Raw genomic sequence first — 22,052 nt, 5'->3', positions numbered from 1 at the left:
TAGGTTAGTGACTGTGAGAGTGAGACAGAAATACAACTAGCTCTCACTACTACTCCAAGAGAGGCTCACGGTGATGGTGGGTTTGCTCTATTCACTGAGTTTGGTTAAATACACGTTGCGCGCGTAGTGGCCAACACTGGAACTAACACACTCCCAGCGCCTGTGAGCCATGCCGTTATTACACCCTTAATCGTTCAAGATAAAAGTGGTTTACGAGTTAGTACTTCCTTTTCTTGATGTTTGAATGTGAGTGTGAAAATGAAAATGTCAACCGGTGTACTAGGTCTCTAGAAAACTGAATAAATTGCAGGTTGTCAGTGAAAACAAATACGATTCATACAATACCATAACCATCCAATTAGTACTGTATGGTTTCAGTGGCCCTGGAGGTAAGATAAAGTACGGTACGGACGGTATGTGATTATATACAATGGAAGGTGGTATGTATCTACTTTATTTAAGACCAGTGTGTGTGAATCAGCCACCAATCTCACTTCCAGGTTTTACAAATCGACACAATTGCTGTTTTATTGTAAAATTATCATATCTAAAATGCATATCCTATAGGCATATACTCGAATGAAAGAAATAAGTGGTCATGACATTTTTTTACAAGATGATTTACCCATTAAAACTTCCAGAATTTGTCTTTATGCGAGTAAACTAGCTGTTCTGAATTATATTCAGCTGTTGTAATTGACTACTCAATTGTCGATTCCTGGACGGGCCAACAGCTTGTTTCAGTTAAATTGTGTGGGCTACAATTATTTGTTGTCTGGATTTCCTATCAAAGTATTCTTATTTCCAAGAAAGATTGTCTTGCTATGGCATGGTAAATTGACAATTACGTCACCAGCATACTTCCACTGTCACTTGATTACAGTATATTTTATGATAAAATTTACATAACTAAGCATAGCAATTTTCCAAATTCTGTTTTTCAATTATATGCTAAATACATTTTAATTTCTTACATTAGTATTTGAAATGGTTTCAAATTTACCCATTATAATGGTATTTACTCAGGGGAGGTATAGAAGAGGCTACGATGACAGCTGTGGGCTTCTTATTAGCTGAGGGAACGTCATTACCGTAACAAAACGATCGATAGCCATCGGCCTCGGTGGTCTATTGGTTAGCGTGCCTGGCTGATATACTGTAGGTCCCGGGTTCGAATCCCGCTGGTAACATTAACTTTTTGTCCAAGATTTTTTTATTATCAGCAAGTTTGGCTGGTTTGGTTCGGTTATTACAGTTTAATTTTATTATTAAGTCATTATAAAATTTTAATTGAGCAAATTCTAGTTTTATTTAATAAACAGAATTATTTTTCCGATTACTAAACTTTTGTTATATTATTTCTTTATCAGCAAGTTTGGTTAGTTCGGTTAGGTTATGATAGTTTAATTTTATAATTAAAAAATAATAAAATTGAATTTGAGACATTTATAATTTTATTTTATTAACAGAACTATTTTTGCGATTAGTAAACCTTCATTGCCAAAGTTGTCTCTACTACAGCGCTGTTCACGGAGGAATTTTGAACTAAATGCCTCATTCGTACCTCCCCTAAGTCAGAATCCCCTCATTAGGTTAAGTTATCTGACCTAAGCCAAAGCCCATTCTTGTATGGGTTGGTTAAGTGAAGGTGGACTGTGTATTGTGATAAAATGGAACAAAACATTGCAATGTTCAATTTATTAAAAAGAAGGTTTTTTTATTTAATTGAAAACACTTTCTAAAATATTAAAAGTGCTTACAACACTTGAGTGAAGAGATCGCTCTTAAATAAGGTGTATTACAGCGTCCAGGATTTTTCAGCTGGTAGTCACAACCAATAAAAAGTTTTGCAAATGTTACTACCTAAGAAGGTGTGTAAATTAGTTTTACCTCAGTTTATTTAAGTTTATTTTGACATGGCTAACACTAATTGTATTTGGTTGATTTGGCTGAATTAATGACTTATGACTTATTTACTTATAACACAATACAAAAAACTTTTTCCCTCCCAAAACTGAGATAAAAGTTGTAAAATGAACATCATAAATCCAAATAAAAAATAGTGTTAAAACCGAGAAGGAAATAGGTTAATGGTACCCAAATAAAAATCTATTCATGAAGGTCAAAAGTCAATTTGAAAAACAACTATGTGATAAGAGATAAGTACAATGCATATTATTGGAATGGTAGTCATACGTCATTACTCTAGCAAGAATAGCACAACTTCAAGAGCCATTTCTTCCATGATAACATTCTAAACAAAAACAAAACTAATTGCAGCTGAATTGCGTACAATGTACCTATATAAAAATAGGAATGTGATAAGTTATTTGGATTAATGTATTTGCTTTTAGAACATAATTTCCTTAAGTGAAAATTTCAATTATTACTCTTATATCTTTGGCAAAATTACAAAATGCCTTGTGTTAAGGATTTTAAATACTAACTAAAAAATAATAACTACTAACTAAAATAAAATAAATTAAATAACTAATCTAAAAAATGCACGGTCAAAAGTTTATGAGTGTCAATAATAAAACTAAGATACCAGGAGAATGCTTATAGACTATATTTACCTATTTTCACTCCCTACTATTTTTATTTCAACATGAGATAATGATTTCAGTAAAAGGTGTTGCAAAATGTTTATGCTTTAATTTTATTTATAAATCTTAAAGAAATCTACGACGACTGTCCGTCGCAGCCAAGCAAGATAGTTCTAATCTGAGACCAAAGTTGTGTCCTTTAGGCCTACTTCATCCACTAGCCAGTTCCCACTTCTTTGGGATGATCGGTCTCGTCATAGTATTCAAAAATGTTGTGGAGGAAAACTAACGCTCCCGCCATGTAATATTCACAATCTGTGATAAAGATGTACTTGGTCATATTAGTCAATGGCTATTGAAGTCCATCACAAGTCAATGAAGGTGAATGAAGTAAACAGTGATGTACAAATTGTGCCCAAGGAAGAGTCAGCGGGTGTGTGTAGGTGCTACGACGTCTCTATAAGACTATCGACGATACGGTAAGCCCTGGAAGTCTGAAACACCCTGATCAGCAAGCAAAGTTTCTACAAGTTCAATCACATTCTCGATGAAAACAGATGAAAATCTGATACCGACCAGGCTGTAGGTAAATAGGCTGTAGGCTGTAGGTGTGTTGTAGGTAATAGAAAATACGTACTGGCTTCTGCAAACTACCTGAACCACTCATGCACATTATCTACATTTAAATACTTTTTCCTACAGTCACCCGACAAAGTTGGCTTCCTTATACTGTTTATAGTACAGAAAGCTGCTAATTGCTGCATATTTATACTTTGTCGTACCGTTTATACTTTGGCGCACATCAGGAATCCAACGAAACAACACAAAACAGTGTGGTTCTATTATGCACGTAATCTGTGTACGCTTGGAAATAGGTTGGCAACACTTAAAGAAAATAATACTATGAGCAGCTGATTGACTATTATAACTACGATTTAACCTGTAATTTTGTGTTTATAGTTTATGTTCTCTTTTAGGTATCTCTGAACTTTCTGGACTTTTAAACGTTTTTATAACATTCCTACGATCTTAATAAACAAGAAAATACCTTTAAAGCATTTTTTTAGGTGCGGAAACCACTGAAAATTACAAAAATATACGGAACTATTTTCTCAAGTTGCGGAGCACATTGCTTGCCGAGGAAAAACTAGTGGAGTGATACGGACCGGGGACTACTTTCTCTAGGGCACCTATTTGTGTTGCCAGCTGAACCTAAAAACGTGTTGTATAGTGTTTGAAAGACTAATTATTTGTATGCTTTATAGTGACTGTAGGAAAAATATAATGTGTAAAACAAGTGCAAAAGGCCTTTGCTGCACTCGAGATCATTCGTAAACGTTGCTCTCGTGTGCAGCAAAGTGCCACTTTGCTCACTATTTACACAAATAACTATTCTTTATAGTTTATACACATCTGTCAACTTTAAACTGTAATCAAAGGGAATTGAACACTCTCCTTTAGAAACCTAATCACAGATCACGCGGTAGCGTCAATTATCATTATCTTTCATGATGTTTACAAATACCATGACAAGACTAATTGTAGAAGTGGAAATTGGCAAGAATATTACTGGAAGAAGCAAGGAACACTATGGGCCGGTTTCGGAGCTCGGGACTAACGCTATTCCTGGACTAAAATCCAGTTCAAACCAGTTTTTATTCTAGGACTAAAAAATCGGGTTTCGGAGCTCCAGGATTACGCTAGTCAACGACTAAGTCTATTCCGAGAGTTACATAGTCCCTGAATTACTCTCATGGGTTTCGGAGTCACGGGCTACTTAATCCTCGAATTAAATGTTATTCGATCGGGTTTCGGAGCCAAATATATAATCCACAACTGGGCAACAAAGACTAACTCGAGGAATAAATATGAGCAATTTTTAGTCCAGGTGAAGGGCAGGATTAAGGGGCGGACTAACTTAACTTTTGGCGTAAGTACTCAATTTGTGAAGTTGTATCTATATAAATGCCAAATTCTTAATCGTCATAAAATTTACTGGCAATTTCATTCCTCTTGATATTTTTCCTTAAAATTTTATTTTTCTCTTAAGTATATATGCAAAATCATCTTTGAATGAAACCCGTTTATCTACAATTTATGCTCAAGACTATAATAGGCCAAACGGTCCCTAAAATTAATATTATAAGGTACTAAACGTAGATTTTAAAATAATAATATAACGAAGACAGAAAGAAAAACTTAACTGTATGAAAAAAATAATATAGGGCCTATCAAACCTAAATACGTATTTAATACGCGGTACATAATGTTACATAGGGTTACATGCATTTAAATGGTCCATTTTAACGAGTTTTTGGGGACGTTGGTTTAACCGGAAACCCCGTTATTCGGACTGGCCTCGGCACTGAGGAGTCCGGATAGTCTACTGTAATGCAGTATTTTACTAAGGAATACTTTTAACCAAAATTAACAGTATGCCTAACGAAAAAAGACTTCTGTATTAGTATTATTTTCAATTGAAACTCATATCTATCTATCTATACTATTATAAAAAAGAGGTGGTTGCTGTATGTGTGTATGGGAAAAGTAAACTCGAAAAATACTGGTCGGATTGGGCTGAAATTTGGTATGATGATAGCTCCCATTCCCGATTAACATATAGGCATATTCTTATTTCAAAAATCCTTTCGGGCTCCGCCCCAGTGGCTCTGGAGTTTCCCATGTTAACCTTATGAGAAATGGAATTATTGAATCTTAACAGCTGTTTCAATTAAACAAGTTGGTTCTGTTCTATGATGTTCAATAGCATTAAAGTTACAAGGATTACCAACAGGGTGCAGCACTATTATTTCTTTTACATTTATGACAACAGCTAATTTGCAACCAAAAGGTGAGTGAGCGTAGCGAACGAACTTCAACCTGGAGGCGAGTTAGCGTAGCGAAAGAGCTAACCTGAAGGCAAGTGAGCGCAGCGAACGAGCTCCAACCTAAAGGTGAGTGAGCGTAGCGAACGAGCTCCAACCTAAAGGTGAGTGAGCGTAGCGAACGAGCTCCAACCTAAAGGTGAGTGAGCGTAGCGAACAAACTTCAACCAGGACGTGATTGAGCCATGCGAACGAGATAATCTTGAAAATTAAGAAGTTAAACGGGGCAAAGCCCGCGGGTTGCAGCTAGTCTAGTATAATAATTTGGAATTTGGTTAAATAACAAATATTTCAGCCGTGAGCTAACTCGGATAACCTGGAGTCTCAGATAACCGGAGCTCAGATGATTGGAAGTTAACTGAAGTTGCTTGGACACCTACTTAATCTCTACTACATATTGTACTTCCAGATGAATTGTTAAAATGCAAAACAATCAGAGAACACAAATACATTCTAAGCAGATAAATTATAACTATGCCTACTCTTAGAGCGTTAAACCAACAAATTGTTGTAATAATGATAATTTTTTACGGTTGATTTGCATTCAAAGAATAATAAAATATTTCCCTTTATGTTTTTTATCATCATACAGTATTCATTTCAAAATAATTGTAAGACCTTAAATAGACAATTATTGGGGTTTGCATTAGGATTACAAAAGTCGCAACCAATCTCTAATATCTCAAATGCCTACAGTTTTTAGATTCTCATAAAAAAATAACTTGGACAAAGTAAAGGCATAGGCTAACACATTTGACACCTTATTCTTCAATCGGGAAGTTTTTTTTTTATCAAACTTAACAGCAGTAAATAAACCTTCAGGTTTTTTTTTTGTAAATGATGGTTCACATAACTGGGTTTTTTATTTCGGCATACGTTTTTGAACACGATATCTTCTTTTAGTTACCATCTTCAGTGAAACTCAAGGAATCATTATTCCAACTGATAAGTGATTAGAACCAGACTAGAGAGTAGACACCACAGAAATTGTTAGTACGTTTTCTGTGGTAGACACTAATGTATGAGCGCTGACCGTGAACAACTTTGGCAGGTATCGTCTTAAATTCGTCTGTCCGCTGCCCCTACCACCACTCAAAAACTAAAATTCCCCGTGATTCCTACCTTAGTCCTAGAATAAGTAGTCCAGAAGTTGGGGAATAAAGTTAGTCGTCGAATAGACTAGTCTGCGGACTAGGGAGTTAGTTCGCGAGCTCTGAAACCCGATTTTTTATTCAATGACTAACTTTATTCACTGATTAAGTAACTCCAGGATTACGTATTCCCGAGCTCGGAAACCCGCCCTATGTAGGTCTGAGATTTGAACTAGCTAGTTTGACTGCTACGGGAGCTTGATGGATACCTTGATTTATGGAAGAATCAAGCATTTGGGAGTGAGGACATGGCCTAAATGGGGAAAGTTGTTTAACTTCTGGACATATTCACACTACTAATTTGTCCAGATTGACTTTTGAATCTGGCCGCCATGGAGTGTAAATATTGTAAATATTAGTTTATTTAATTTTTAAAAGTAAATTTTATCTGACAAGATCAATCCAGACATCTGGTCAGCGATCGCCAGTTGGTAATGTTAATGGTAATGGTAAGGGGCCCTATGATTCACATCTATGTCAACAACCATAGTGTTGTGAAGTCCCAGGTACATTACCACCCTTCTTATTGCCACCAACACAGCTCAAACACCCTCTCTAACTGGTGCGAGATGCCAAAACAACCTCTCTACCTGGTGTGAGAAGCCCAAACAATTAACCCTTCTAACTGGTGCGAGAAGCCCAAACACCCCTTCTAACTGGCGTGAGAACTCAAACATCCTCTCTAAGTATTCCACGAGAAGTATTATGACATTTCTATAACACCACATCATATATCACAGTTTGATCTATTTGCCCTACTCTGTTTTTCTAGCCCACTATTTCCTAACTACAGTACCTACATTAAACCATTTGATTGTTGTTTTAGAGCAAACAAAAGAAACAATCTGCACATTCCATACCTGAACTCTAAACGTAGGTATCGTAGAGTCTTCCCCTCTTCTGGCAAAATCCTCGTATATAAAGTCTGGGTCATCCACAAAGTGTCCGATGCTCGGCGTGATACGGAGACCTGCGCTGGTGCCTAGTTCTACACTCTGCAGCTCCACTCTCTCAAAGCGCTTGGCTCGCTCCTCTGCGGAGAACTCCTCCTGCTGCTCTGACAGTGTTTTCATCCGCTGCATGAGTGTGTCCACGCCCACACCGGTGTCCATATCACTAGTGTAGCCCTCGGAGCTGATGGTGTCGGTCGTCTCGCTCGCGTCCACTTCTTCACTCACTCCGCAGCCGTACACGAAGCTGCACAAACAGTGGAAGTGGACCAACAACACAATGGCGTGAACCACCTCTGACAGAGACCAGTTGTCTGTGCCCTTCGTCAACATCTGTCAAAAAAACACCTGAGCTATGAATATTACTATTTAATTGACAGAAGTTAATAAGAAAGGTTATAAGGATCACAAAAAAGTTGTTAATGCTTTAATACTTTATTCTGAAATGGCAACCGTACGAATGTAGGTATTTTAAGCCAAGTATGAATGGAGTTAAGTGTAGAATGATGTGATGAGATCTTGTAATCTTTGTTAGTGACTAAGGCCGACATATTCCTTAGACATAGCTGTTAATTAATGGCTCATAAAGCCAGTGGCAACTAAGAGACCTATTTTGCCTTGTAATTAACGAATTGGTCTAATTATCAGGATAGTACTGCGGATAGTCGTAGTACTCACTAGTGCAGATGTTAATCCACACCAGGGAGCATTGCTTCCACAGTGCATCCCTAAAAATATCCACATGAGATTTTTAAAGTCTAAAAATAATTATAATCAGCTAGTGTCGGGCAAAATGTATTATCGTACAGTAGTAGGTAATGGAATCCCATTTGATTAAGCAGGTGGCTTACAGCTTTTTTCCGGAAAAAATTCTTGAGTAGAAAGTCAATTAAAACAATTGAGGCAAAAAATAATTTCCTGTATTGTTGCCAAAAGTATAAAACTACAATTCCAACACGGTTATAATTTGTGAAGTAATGTGGGGCAGAGGACATCTCAATACCTGCTTCAATAAAGGATTAGATGTATTATTAGATAGGATTAGGTAGTATTAGAATAGTAAACCTTCGATAGGCCGAAACTCCTTGTAGTTCAACATGGGCTGAGCTATTTTGTCAAGTGATATTTAATGGTTACTATTGTGATGTAAGCTGACTTGAATATTAATTTGTCATTTATTGTTGACGTGAGACTAATTAACAGTGAAATTGTTAAGCTTTTTAGTATTTAATAAATTTGGGTGATTTCTATATAGGCCTAAACTTGTGTTTTACTTTCCTGTATATTAAACTCCATTTACTCCCTATAGTTCGGCATTTTGATAGTTCGACACCCCTAGGTCCACAAAGTATCGAACTATCGAGGTTCTACTGTATTAGATAGCATTTGTTGGAGCAGAACTGATGAGTTTCCTTTGTTAAACTGCATACACATTGCATAAGTAGGGGTTGACAGGGGAACTAACTTTGCTCTAAAAGTTAAGGTCTAAATGTCACTTTCACTAATGATAATTTAATTAAAAAATATATTAAAAATTGTATTCAGCACCGGGAAGATGATTTTTCAATTGCTTGTAAACATGACTAGTAACAGAATAAAAATCTGATAAGGATTGTTTAAAAAACAATTTAATAACTTGTGTTATATAACACAAGTTATAAGTCTCTTATAGTCTTAAGAGTTACACTTAAGTCCCTTCAAACTACAGTGTCTGGGATTTCCAACTAGAGCTCCATGGTTCAGTTTGGCAAAGCATTTTGTTCATAAAATGATAGCTATTCATTGAAAAACATGTTTTACCAAGTGTATCAATGAGGATCCAGTTCAGATTTTTTTTAGGTAAAAAGGTTTACCTCCATGTTGGATGGTAATTTTCTTATAGTGGCTTATCCTCATCTATGGTATATACAGTAGACTTCCTCTTATCCGGACACCTTTAAACCGGATATCGACTTAGCCAGATTACACTCGGCAGAAGTGACATTTATTTTTTATCGGCACATTGGTTTAACATCGTGCCTGCATAAACCTAATTATCAGTGCCAAGGTATTGAAGTTCTGTGGCTACGTCAGAAAGATTGATTTGTTCTCTACCTTGATGTGGGACTTGTTGAGCAGCCATGGCCGGTGAGCCAAAATCTTGTTGATCTCGTACAGGTTCCGCAGCTTCTGAGGGATGTGTGCCAAGCCCTTCAGCCAAGTCTTGTCCCCTCCCTGCATGAGGAACTCCTGTTTCTGCAACTGCACCAGGTAACTGCACTGATGTCTCCCAGCAGCCTGCAAAGTAACAAGGAAAATAAGCCAGTATAACAAGTTTTGGCTGCAATTGGTTTGCAAGGGTTCCCACAAGGTTCCCTTTATGAGGTTCACTGGTTTAATTGGTGCATCAACCCATACTATGAACAAAAGGTGACAGAAAAAGCTGTTTCATAAGAAGTGTTGTATGTAAATTAAGGTCTTCAACATGTTCACGTCGCAGCCAAGTGAGCTACTAGCTAGTTCAACTGCAATACCAGCACCGTAATCTTTACTTTACCGTAGCCAGCTTAATAATTGGAAATTCTCCTTCTCCACTGACAGGGGACATGTAAATGTTTTAAGCCAATCCTGCTTAAAACATATTGATTAAGCGATTGTGGTAATGATTTTATAGTATACGAGCTTTTGGTACGTCCTACTTATGGGAATTGAGTAGTCAATTAAAACTGGATATAATTCAGAACAGCTACAAGCATTAAGACAAATTCTGACAGTTTCATGGGAAAATCATCTTGTAAACAAATCTCAAGTGACCACCTGTTTCTGTCATCCAAGAGAAGGCCTATCTCGATAGACCTATACTGTAATTTTACAATAGAAGAGCAATTGTGTCAATTTAAAAAGCCTTGAAGTAAGATTGATGGCTGATTCACACACACACACTGGTTTCAAGCTACATACCACCTTCCATTGCATACTATCACTTACCATACCTTATCTTACCTCCGTGGTCAGTGAAACCTTAAGAGGATTCTGGCCTAATCCTCTTCTAACCCCTGCCTCTTTTAATTTAGATACCAGTCTGGAGATGTCTTTCATTACTTGGTCTTTCCACTTCATTCTTTGTCTTCCAAGTGGTCGTATATTTTATGGCACTCCTTAGAATACACTTTTAAAAGTTGTTGTATCTTCTCTCCACGATTCCACCATGCATCATAGCCTTTCCATCGGAGCCTTTCACTTTTGGCAAAACACCCCTATATCTTGGTGTTCATACATTTCTCTTAGCTCTTTGTTCTTTTGTTGTATCTCAATCTCCAGTTATCTTGAACTGGTCCATATATTTTCTCCACACTCTATTCTCAAACCCAGCAATGAGGTTTTTCGGTTCTTGATCAGTGTCCAAATTTATGAACCATACATTACAGTACTACTTGGATGGTTATGGTATGGTATGAATCGATTTTGGAGTTTTTTCTTAAGACCTACTACTACACCGGTTGAAATTTTTATTACAAACCCAAATTTTGTATGTTGACATACACAAATTTGAACACCAAGAAAAGAAGTATCAACCCAATATGTAAACCACTTATATCTTTAACGATTAAAAGATGAATTAACATTTTCATGGCATAAACCATAAACCAATACTTCTTCATTTCCTGATATCGCAGATGCTTTACAGTAGGAATCTGACTAAATTTTAAAGTGAAATAGTATGTAGGCAAACACCGAGACGATCAATATTTTAAACAAACAACTTGTAACATAATAAACATTTCAATGATAGTAAGAAACCAGCTGTTAAGTCTTAACATTGTTAGCGTCGGGTGCTGGACTTTTTAAAATTAATTTCTAAAAAACTAAAACCTCAAACTAAAATTATGGCTTTAACATTAATTTCCTTTCAAAACTATCTTTCTTTCAACACAAAAATCATGAAAATCCGCCAAGTGGTTGATTCAGAATCAAGAAAAAAACCCTGTCACGTTTTTAATATTTAAGATTCTCAATGTGTAACTGCGTGTACTTCTGATACCTTACTGAAGGACTCAATATTTTCCCTATTTCTACATCAATCAACACTGTATATAAAAGCAAATCCTGCAGTTGAACATACAAAGTGAAAAGTAAAAATGAAACGTTAAAACAAAAACGGGACTGAACATTATGATTGGGAGACAATACAGTGGGTAATCAAATATGTGGTAGACACTGGACTAAGCAACTTACCATGATAGCAATATAGTGCCTATAGTCGTAAGGTAGTGGACCATCCCCTCGCAGAATGAAGTTCTGAGTCCTCAGAAACACGTCCAGATACTTGGGATGTAGGCCCATCACCTGGGTCACATGGTCCAGCCGGTTGTTCTGCAGAAATGCATCTATCAACAGCGCATGAGTCTGAAACATGACATCAATCATTTAAACTAAAATACATTTCATCATACTTACTTTGAAGATTATTATTGGAATACAATCAAAATAGACTCTATTCAATATTTAAAGCAACCCTGGCATAACACCAAGACCTTAAGTGTCCTCCTATTTCACTTCAGACTGTATTATAAGGATTTTATTTTACTTGTCTATTTAACTTAGATAGGCTACCTAATATTAGGTTGGGCATTTTTTTAAACACAACTTCAACTAGTCCAAAAATGAGATTAGGGTATTATTAATATATGAAACTCAGGGCCAGATTATCCACTGGACTATGGTCTAGAATATAGATGGTGTCGGCCAATACTGTAGCACTTTTTTAAAAGCACTAAAAAGTAGAAATTTATAAATATGTGAAGAGAATAAATACTTGTAAGATTTAAAACGAAAAACGTTGGGGGCATAAAATGGCTAATTAATGAAAACCCCCTCTTTATTAGCTATTGCATGCGCCCAACGTTTTTCGTTTTCAATCTTACAAGTATTTATTTTCTTCACATATTTATAAATTATTTTCTACTTTTTAGTGTGTTTAAATGAAGTGTGGTTATTTTAAAGGATTTTTAATTTATAAATTAGTAGCTGTACCCGCGGGCTTTGCCCCGTTTTACTTTATAAGTGAGCTTGTTCGCATGGCTCAATCACGTCCTGGTTGAAGTTCGTTCGCTACGCTCACTCTGGAGCTCGTTCGCTGCGCTCACTTGCCTTCAGGTTAGCTCGTTCGCTACGCTAACTCGCCTCCAGGTTGAAGTTCGTTCTCAATCACGTCCTGGTTGAAGTTCGCTACGCTCACTCACCTTTTGGTTGCAAATTAGCTGTTGTCATAAATTTAAAAAAATGTAATAGTGCTAAACCCTGTTGGTAATCCTTGTAAGTTTTTCAAAACTATCTTTCTTTCAACACAAAAATCATGAAAATCCGCCAAGTGGTTGATTCAGAATCAAGAAAAAAACCCTGTCACGTTTTTAATATTTAAGATTCTCCCTGCTCGTTAAGTAAGTCGTTAAGAGTTCTGAGGACTCTATATGAGCTACTGACAAAGGTAACTTAAAACCATTTATTTAATGCTTTTGCATATCATAGAACCAACTTTTTAGTTGAAACAGCTGACTAAATTCTTCCCTTTTAATATGAATACTCATAAGGTTAACATGGGGAACTATAGAGCCACTGGGGCGGAGCCCGAAAGGATTTTTGATATAAGAATATGCCTATATGTTAATTGGGAATGTGAGCTATCATCATGCCAAATTTCAGCAAAATCCGTCCAGTGGTTAATGCGTTTACTTGTCACAAACATACATCCATACATCCATACATCCAAACTTTCTCATTTATAATATTATAATATAATATAATATAATATAATATTAGTAGGATTTTCTAGTTTTTAGTCATAAATGTGTAAATATGTTAAATCTATTTTATATGGCCTGTTAAATCAAACCAAACCCCTTTTAACAGTAATCAGATGTTGTTGCTAATCTTACTAATATTATAAATGTGAAAGTTTAGATGTATGGATGTATGGATGGATGTATGTTTGTGACAAGTGAACGCAAAAAATACTGATCGGATCGGGCTGAAATTCGGCATGATGATAGCTCATATTCCCGATTAACATATAGGCATATTTTTATCCCAAAAATCCTTCCGGGCTCCGCCCCAGTGGCTCTGGAGTTTCCCATGTTAAACTTATGAGAAATGGAATTAATGAATCTTAACAGCTGTTTCAATTAAACTAGTTGGTTCTGTTCTATGATGTTCAATAGCATTAAAGTTACAAGGATTACCAACAGGGTGCAGCACTATTATTTCTTTTACATTTATGACAACAGCTAATTTGCAACCAAAAGGTGAGTGAGCGTAGCGAACGAACTAACCTGAAGGAAAGTGAGCGCAGCGAACGAGCTCCAACCTAAAGGTGAGTGAGCGTAGCGAACGAGCTCCAATCTAAAGGTGAGTGAGCGTAGCGAACGAACTTCAACCAGGACGTGATTGAGCCATGCAAACGAGATCATCTTGAAAATTAAAAAGTTAAACGGGGCAAAGCCCTCGGGTTACAGCTAGTATTCTCATACTAATCATAAAACTTTGGAATCTCAGGGGAGCAGAACCTATCCCTCTTAACCTAAAACCTCTGCTCTTTAAAGAAACGGTCAAATTAATAAATTTACAGCTGACTTCAAATGATATATTATTTACATTCTTCCAAAATGTAAACACTGATACTTTGGAAGCCCATGGGGGTGTAGCCCAATATGAAAATTAAATGATTTAATATTGCATTGTCATCCATTTGTGAGCTATATGTTTCAAGTATCTAGCTCATCGGGAAATTAATTTAAAATTGGATTGCAAAATTTGTACCAAACAGACAAGAAAGCGAGCTAATAAAATTGTCTTAAAATGTGATAAAATAAAATATTTATCTACGGTGAAAATCAACTCTTACTCTTATTCTTATGGTACTGTACATTCAAGCATTAATTATATCACTTACAAATGAATGACTAAATACTCCCACCGCAGCTAACCTACAGCCTGAGGATTTGATTTAACCATAACACTTCCATAAAAATCAAGGGATATTTACTCCCCATTTAAACAGTAACATTAAATTTAACGAGTGCTAAGGTTTGCTGCTACTGTTACGGGGAAATTAAAAAGTGGTTGTTTGACCAAATGTTGATAGTATACAATGAAATAAATAAATTTGCTTAATTGGATCAACATAATATGTCCATAAATAATAAACTACAACGATTTTATTTTTCTCCTAAGAATAATTTGGGGAATTTCTCTATTACTTTTAATTGTACAATGACACTACAACATACGACATTTTTAATCCTTACATGATGGTTTTAACAAAATGTTGGTATTTCCATGTTTTAGGGGTAAAAAGCTAAAAAAAAAATATTTTCGAAAATTGTAAACCCCCAAATTACCCCGTTCCTATGACCCGATCTTGCTGGTTCGCGAACGCATAAATGGTGCCACAATTTACATATAAATAAAGGGAACATTGTTTATTCTCAAGAGAATTTATGAGGCATTCGTTCCGGACCGAGTGGTCAACATGAAACGTCAACAATGCCAGCTCTATGGCGGGGACGACGCCCTTGGACCACTTCCTTTTCCTGTTTACTCCGTGGCGCTGCTGGTATAATGTGATATGGTTAATGTTGAGGGCCGCCGAGCATAGCATATCATAAAAATATGTTCTAAATGCTTTGAAAAATGCCGCTTTTAAAAGTTACGTGGTTTAAATCCCTGTTGATAAATTAGAATGCGTAAAAAATAGCGCAATACGGTGTTTTTAAAGGAATACATCCAGGAAAGTATTTAGGTATTCAATTTGAAGACTATGGGGGTGGAAAAAGTCCCGGGACGGTAAAATATTTTAATCAATAACAAAGATAGAGCTTCAAAGCTTGGTACACAGTTATTGGGCATTAAAATAACTTAAAAAAAAACATTATTCAATGATACGCTACCTCCTCGCCTAGGGAGACCCCGGCTAGGGGTCAGACGAAAATCTTAAATGGAAGCATAGGTTGATATGCACGTCAAATTAAAGGTCCTTGTTAGTAAATTACAATGCCGCAAACCCGAACTTAAACGGACAACCGATTAAAAAAAATCCTTTTCTATTAAAATACAACGACGTAAATTTGAAATCAGACAACCGAGTCATAAATGAGAGCCTTTCAAAGATGTCTCGAATGTGCCTTTTTGAATCTTTAAACAGTTGTCATTTTTTTACTCAGTTGTTCTTTTAAGCTCAAATTTGCGGCATTGTATTTTGCTAAAAATGTCCTGTAGTTTAAGTTTAAGTTTTTCTTCTGACTCCTAACATGACGTCCCTTGGGGAGTTAGCGTATCACTGAATAATCTGTTAAAATGATTTTAATGCCTAGTGACTTTTTACCAAGTTTTGTAGCTTTATCTTGATTATTTTTAGCAAATTTCCCATATAGGGAGTACGCTATTACCGTAGGTCTCATGGTAAGACCCGATTTACTTTTTCTTTTTGAGGTCCCCAAAGGCCAAAACACCCACCGTTCAAATTCTAACAGTAAATAGATCAGTCCTATTTATTAAATTATACAATATAACAGAAGGTAAAGGCGTAAACCTAGTGTTTGTGTTCTTTACATCATATGAGTTCCAATCAGCCACCCACGTAATGTTAATCTCAAGCGCATACAAGTACACGACCACAGGTCAAAGGCTTGTAGCTGCCATCTGTTGGCGCGTATTTTTAACTGATGTTTGGCAAAACAACAGCTGACTGCAACGAGAACAGGTGCACCAACATTCCGTCACTGATACGAGAATCGTTGCCAATTGAGACATATAATTAGTCTCGAAAGAATCATGTGCATACTTATATCTTTATACAGTACCATATTGTATCTTTATACGTATTGGCTCATTATTCAAAATCAGTTCATATCAGACCTTCAACAACCCATACAAAAGTTAAAAAAAGGTTAGTAATTTTCTACTGAAGATTTATTTTTTATTTTTTATTTTACATTTTACTATTAATACAATTAGAAATTAATGCCAATCCCATGTTATAGCTGTAGCTAGTTTTAGACGTACGTGAACCACCACCAGAGTGCGCAGATGTAAATTGCTGTTATTTGTCGAATAAGCCAATTTTCGAACCAAGTCAAACTAAAAGTACGTGTACATGTTATGTGACATGCATATGTCACATAAACTATTTCTTTAATGCCAAAAGATGCAGAGCACACACGGTGAGTGGGTAACTGAACTACTACGTTTGGAGTAGTTCAGAATACAAATCAAACTAGTACGTTTGATTTGTATTCAAATAACAATATTGGTTTCAGCTGGTCCATTGTAGATGGAAAGTCTACTTCATTATAACAAATGTTCAATTGTGTAACTATAAATGCCCAAGTGAGCAATAACATAACCGTGTTTTCTGTTAAGGATGGATGACCTTATTGACTCATTCGCGTGTTTGCAATGTCAATAGTTAAGCAACCGACACACGTTGCGTCACGTTTCCTTTGTCTACCGATAATGTTCAATGGCAAACAGCAAACAACAAATAACGATAATGTGTATATACCAAGTACTCAACACACGCGACCATGCGGGTAACTTCTACAACCCATGACGACGATGACGACTGACCAGACAATAACGCTTAACAGCAACGCTCAGTGCTCACACGTTGCGTCACGTTTCCTTTGTCTACCGATAATGTTCAATGGCAAACAGCAAACAACAAATAACGATAATGTGTATATACCAAGTACTCAACACACGCGACCATGCGGGTAACTTCTACAACCCATGACTACGATGACGACTGACCAGACAATAACGCTTAACAGCAACGCTCAGTGCTCACACGTTGCGTCACGTTTCCTTTGTCTACCGATAATGTTCAATGGCAAACAGCAAACAACAAATAACGATAATGTGTATATACCAAGTACTCAACACACGCGACCATGCGGGTAACTTCTACAACCCATGACGACGATGACGACTGACCAGACAATAACGCTTAACAGCAACGCTCAGTGCTCACACGTTGCGTCACGTTTCCTTTGTCTACCGATAATGTTCAATGGCAAACAGCAAACAACAAATAACGATAATGTGTATATACCAAGTACTCAACACACGCGACATGCGGGTAACTTCTACATCCCATGACGACGATGACGACTGACCAGACAATAACGCACAGCAACGCTCAGTGCTCACACGTTGCGTCACGTTTCCTTTGTCTACCGATAATGTTCAATGGCAAACAGCAAACAACAAATAACGATAATGTGTATATACCAAGTACTCAACACACGCGACATGCGGGTAACTTCTACATCCCATGACGACGATGACGACTGACCAGACAATAACGCACAGCAACGCTCAGTGCTCACACGTTGCGTCACGTTTCCTTTGTCTACCGATAATGTTCAATGGCAAACAGCAAACAACAAATAACGATAATGTGTATATACCAAGTACTCAACACACGCGACCATGCGGGTAACTTCTACAACCCATGACGACGATGACGACTGACCAGACAATAACGCTTAACAGCAACGCTCAGTGCTCACACGTTGCGTCACGTTTCCTTTGTCTACCGATAATGTTCAATGGCAAACAACAAATAACGATAATGTGTATATACCAAGTACTCAACACACGCGACATGCGGGTAACTTCTACAACCCATGACTACGATGACGACTGACCAGACAATAACGCACAGCAACGCTCAGTGCTCACACGTTGCGTCACGTTTCCTTTGTCTACCGATAATGTTCAATGGCAAACAGCAAACAACAAATAACGATAATGTGTATATACCAAGTACTCAACACACGCGACATGCGGGTAACTTCTACAACCCATGACTACGATGACGACTGACCAGACAATAACGCTTAACAGCAACGCTCAGTGCTCACACGTTGCGTCACGTTTCCTTTGTCTACCGATAATGTTCAATGGCAAACAACAAACAACAAATAACGATAATGTGTATATACCAAGTACTCAACACACGCGACCATGCGGGTAACTTCTACAACCCATGACGACGATGACGACTGACCAGACAATAACGCTTAACAGCAACGCTCAGTGCTCACACGTTGCGTCACGTTTCCTTTGTCTACCGATAATGTTCAATGGCAAACAGCAAACAACAAATAACGATAATGTGTATATACCAAGTACTCAACACACGCGACATGCGGGTAACTTCTACATCCCATGACTACGATGACGACTGACCAGACAACGCTTAACAGCAACGCTCAGTGCTCACACGTTGCGTCACGTTTCCTTTGTCTACCGATAATGTTCAATGGCAAACAGCAAACAACAAATAACAATAATGTGTATATACCAAGTACTCAACACACGCGACCATGCGGGTAACTTCTACAACCCATGACTACGATGACGACTGACCAGACAATAACGCTTAACAGCAACGCTCAGTGCTCACACGTTGCGTCACGTTTCCTTTGTCTACCGATAATGTTCAATGGCAAACAGCAAACAACAAATAACGATAATGTGTATATACCAAGTACTCAACACACGCGACATGCGGGTAACTTCTACAACCCATGACTACGATGACGACTGACCAGACAATAACGCTTAACAGCAACGCTCAGTGCTCACACGTTGCGTCACGTTTCCTTTGTCTACCGATAATGTTCAATGGCAAACAGCAAACAACAAATAACGATAATGTGTATATACCAAGTACTCAACACACGCGACATGCGGGTAACTTCTACAACCCATGACGACGATGACGACTGACCAGACAATAACGCTTAACAGCAACGCTCAGTGCTCACACGTTGCGTCACGTTTCCTTTGTCTACCGATAATGTTCAATGGCAAACAGCAAACAACAAATAACGATAATGTGTATATACCAAGTACTCAACACACGCGACATGCGGGTAACTTCTACATCCCATGACGACGATGACGACTGACCAGACAATAACGCAATAACAGCAACGCTCAGTGCTCACACGTTGCGTCACGTTTCCTTTGTCTACCGATAATGTTCAATGGCAAACAACAAACAACAAATAACGATAATGTGTATATACCAAGTACTCAACACACGCGACATGCGGGTAACTTCTACAACCCATGACTACGATGACGACTGACCAGACAATAACGCTTAACAGCAACGCTCAGTGCTCACACGTTGCGTCACGTTTCCTTTGTCTACCGATAATGTTCAATGGCAAACAACAAACAACAAATAACGATAATGTGTATATACCAAGTACTCAACACACGCGACATGCGGGTAACTTCTACAACCCATGACTACGATGACGACTGACCAGACAATAACGCTTAACAGCAACGCTCAGTGCTCACACGTTGCGTCACGTTTCCTTTGTCTACCGATAATGTTCAATGGCAAACAACAAACAACAAATAACGATAATGTGTATATACCAAGTACTCAACACACGCGACATGCGGGTAACTTCTACAACCCATGACTACGATGACGACTGACCAGACAATAACGCTTAACAGCAACGCTCAGTGCTCACACGTTGCGTCACGTTTCCTTTGTCTACCGATAATGTTCAATGGCAAACAACAAACAACAAATAACGATAATGTGTATATACCAAGTACTCAACACACGCGACATGCGGGTAACTTCTACAACCCATGACGACGATGACGACTGACCAGACAATAACGCTCGGCACAGTGGCTATCGCTCCAACACAAACCTACTTCTGGTCTCAATTTAGCTTTGTACGCCTCTGTCCGACTAAAAAACAGGACGCGGAAACCAAACGAAATGCCATCACATCCATACAAATTTGTACTGGATTAGTGTTTTAATTACAACAAGTCTATGAACATAAATAGTTTAGAAATATACGTGTGTGTGAATGTAGAGAGAATGGTCTCCAACAGAGGTCTACAACTACAGGTCAATCAGATGTCAAATGTCACTTCAATCTAGTCAAGGCCACAACTCGCAACGTTATGAACCAGAGATGTTGTTACAATCATTGCCTTTTTTACCCAAGTAAATCCAATCTATACAAACAACCAGTTACGGCAAATCCCATACTCTAAAACAAGCTATGTCTATATGTCTGTCTGTAATATATATCTCGAAATCCAGCGGAAGGATTTTGATTACATTTTGGAACTAGGGACTCATCCTATAAAAGTTTAATCTATGCTAATATCCTGCAAAACAAATAGCTTTACGTATCTAACGCCTCTTCCACACGAAGCGGCGCGCGCCGTACGGCGTCCGCCGCGCGGCGCTGCGCCGGACAAGCGTGTGTCTTCACACTAGTACGGTTTCGTGCGGCGCGCGCCGTACGGCACTCCTAAATATTTATTTTTTTCCGTTCAGTTGTGGCTTTTAAATGAATACTCCACTTAAAAGTTCGAATAAAATGAATGGGATAATTTTAAATATAATAAACTAGTGCACCTGTTGCTCGAATTTGTGCACAAAATATTAAAGGAGTTTTTTTTACGAATAATTGTCACAATTTCCGTTGACGTGAGAGAGTCAACTCAAAGATAATATAACCAATCACTCCACTCCAGTTATCGAAACTGGAAACGAACTCCCTCTGAAAACGAACGCTCTCTCCACTCCATCTATCGAAACTGAAAACGAAAACTCTTGTGTGTATCATGTGTACTATGAACAGCTGAAATTAATAAAATTATTTGTCTAAACAAAATCTTGTCTTCATAAGATATACATTGGGATTTTGATGGCCTGAGGGGCAAAGCCCGAGGACTTTTACTACAGGAAATGGTGAAAGGGGGCGTGTTACACAACAAATACTTAATGTTGACACATCGTTTTTAAAAATCCGTCCATTATTAACGAAGGAGTAGTGTTTCGTAGAAATCGCCTTCACGTATTATATATAAGTATTCGTCATATCTGAAAATATTGTATTCTAGAAGTTTAAAAAAATTTGTCATTGCGTATAAATTTAATTCGTTATTAATTTAATACCTACTAAATATTCTCCTCTAGTTATTAAAGGAAAAATTTTGTTTTGATACTTTAAGTTGGCCGATTTGCATGGGATGAACATAAAAATATATGTTTTGTAATAACTTAATATATATTATTAATAAATATATCATTTTCCGATACAACGATATATAATTTCTTAATTAATTGTTGCACCCTCGTTATATATATCGTTGTATCGGAAAATAATATATTTAAAGTTATTACAAAACATACATTTTTATGTTAATCCCATGCAAATCGACCAACTTAAAGTATTAAAACAAAAATTTTCCTTTAATAACTAGAGGAGAATATTTAGTATTAAATTAATAATTTAGTAATTTATACGTAATGAAACATTTTTTTAACTTCTAGAATACAATATTTTCAGATATGACGAATACTTATATATAATACGTGAAGGTGATTTCTACGAAATACTACTCCTCCGTTAATAATGAACCGATTTTTACAAACGATGTGTCAAAATTAAGTATTTGTTGTGTACACGCTCCCTTTCA

The 22,052-nt window shown here is 37.2% G+C and overlaps 1 protein-coding gene across 1 annotated transcript in view; it reads right to left on the bottom strand.

Moving 5' to 3' along the window:
• The window catches only part of LOC128986251 (sestrin homolog), a 58,932-nt gene that overhangs the window by 13,437 nt on the left and 23,443 nt on the right, over nucleotides 1-22,052 (bottom strand). Inside the window, exons 2-4 of the mRNA XM_054406508.1 lie at nucleotides 11,748-11,918; nucleotides 9,627-9,809; nucleotides 7,443-7,865 (exon numbers count right to left, since the gene is read on the bottom strand). Coding sequence (XP_054262483.1) covers nucleotides 7,443-7,865; nucleotides 9,627-9,809; nucleotides 11,748-11,918 — 777 coding nt within the window. The remainder of the gene's footprint in view (nucleotides 1-7,442; nucleotides 7,866-9,626; nucleotides 9,810-11,747; nucleotides 11,919-22,052) is intronic.

Source organism: Macrosteles quadrilineatus, unplaced genomic scaffold, assembly GCF_028750875.1.
Source record: "Macrosteles quadrilineatus isolate MER2022 unplaced genomic scaffold, UCM_ALF_1.0 Scaffold_2__2_contigs__length_208266976, whole genome shotgun sequence".
Lineage (NCBI taxonomy): Eukaryota > Metazoa > Arthropoda > Insecta > Hemiptera > Cicadellidae > Macrosteles > Macrosteles quadrilineatus.
This window is presented reverse-complemented; position numbering and strand designations above follow the sequence as displayed.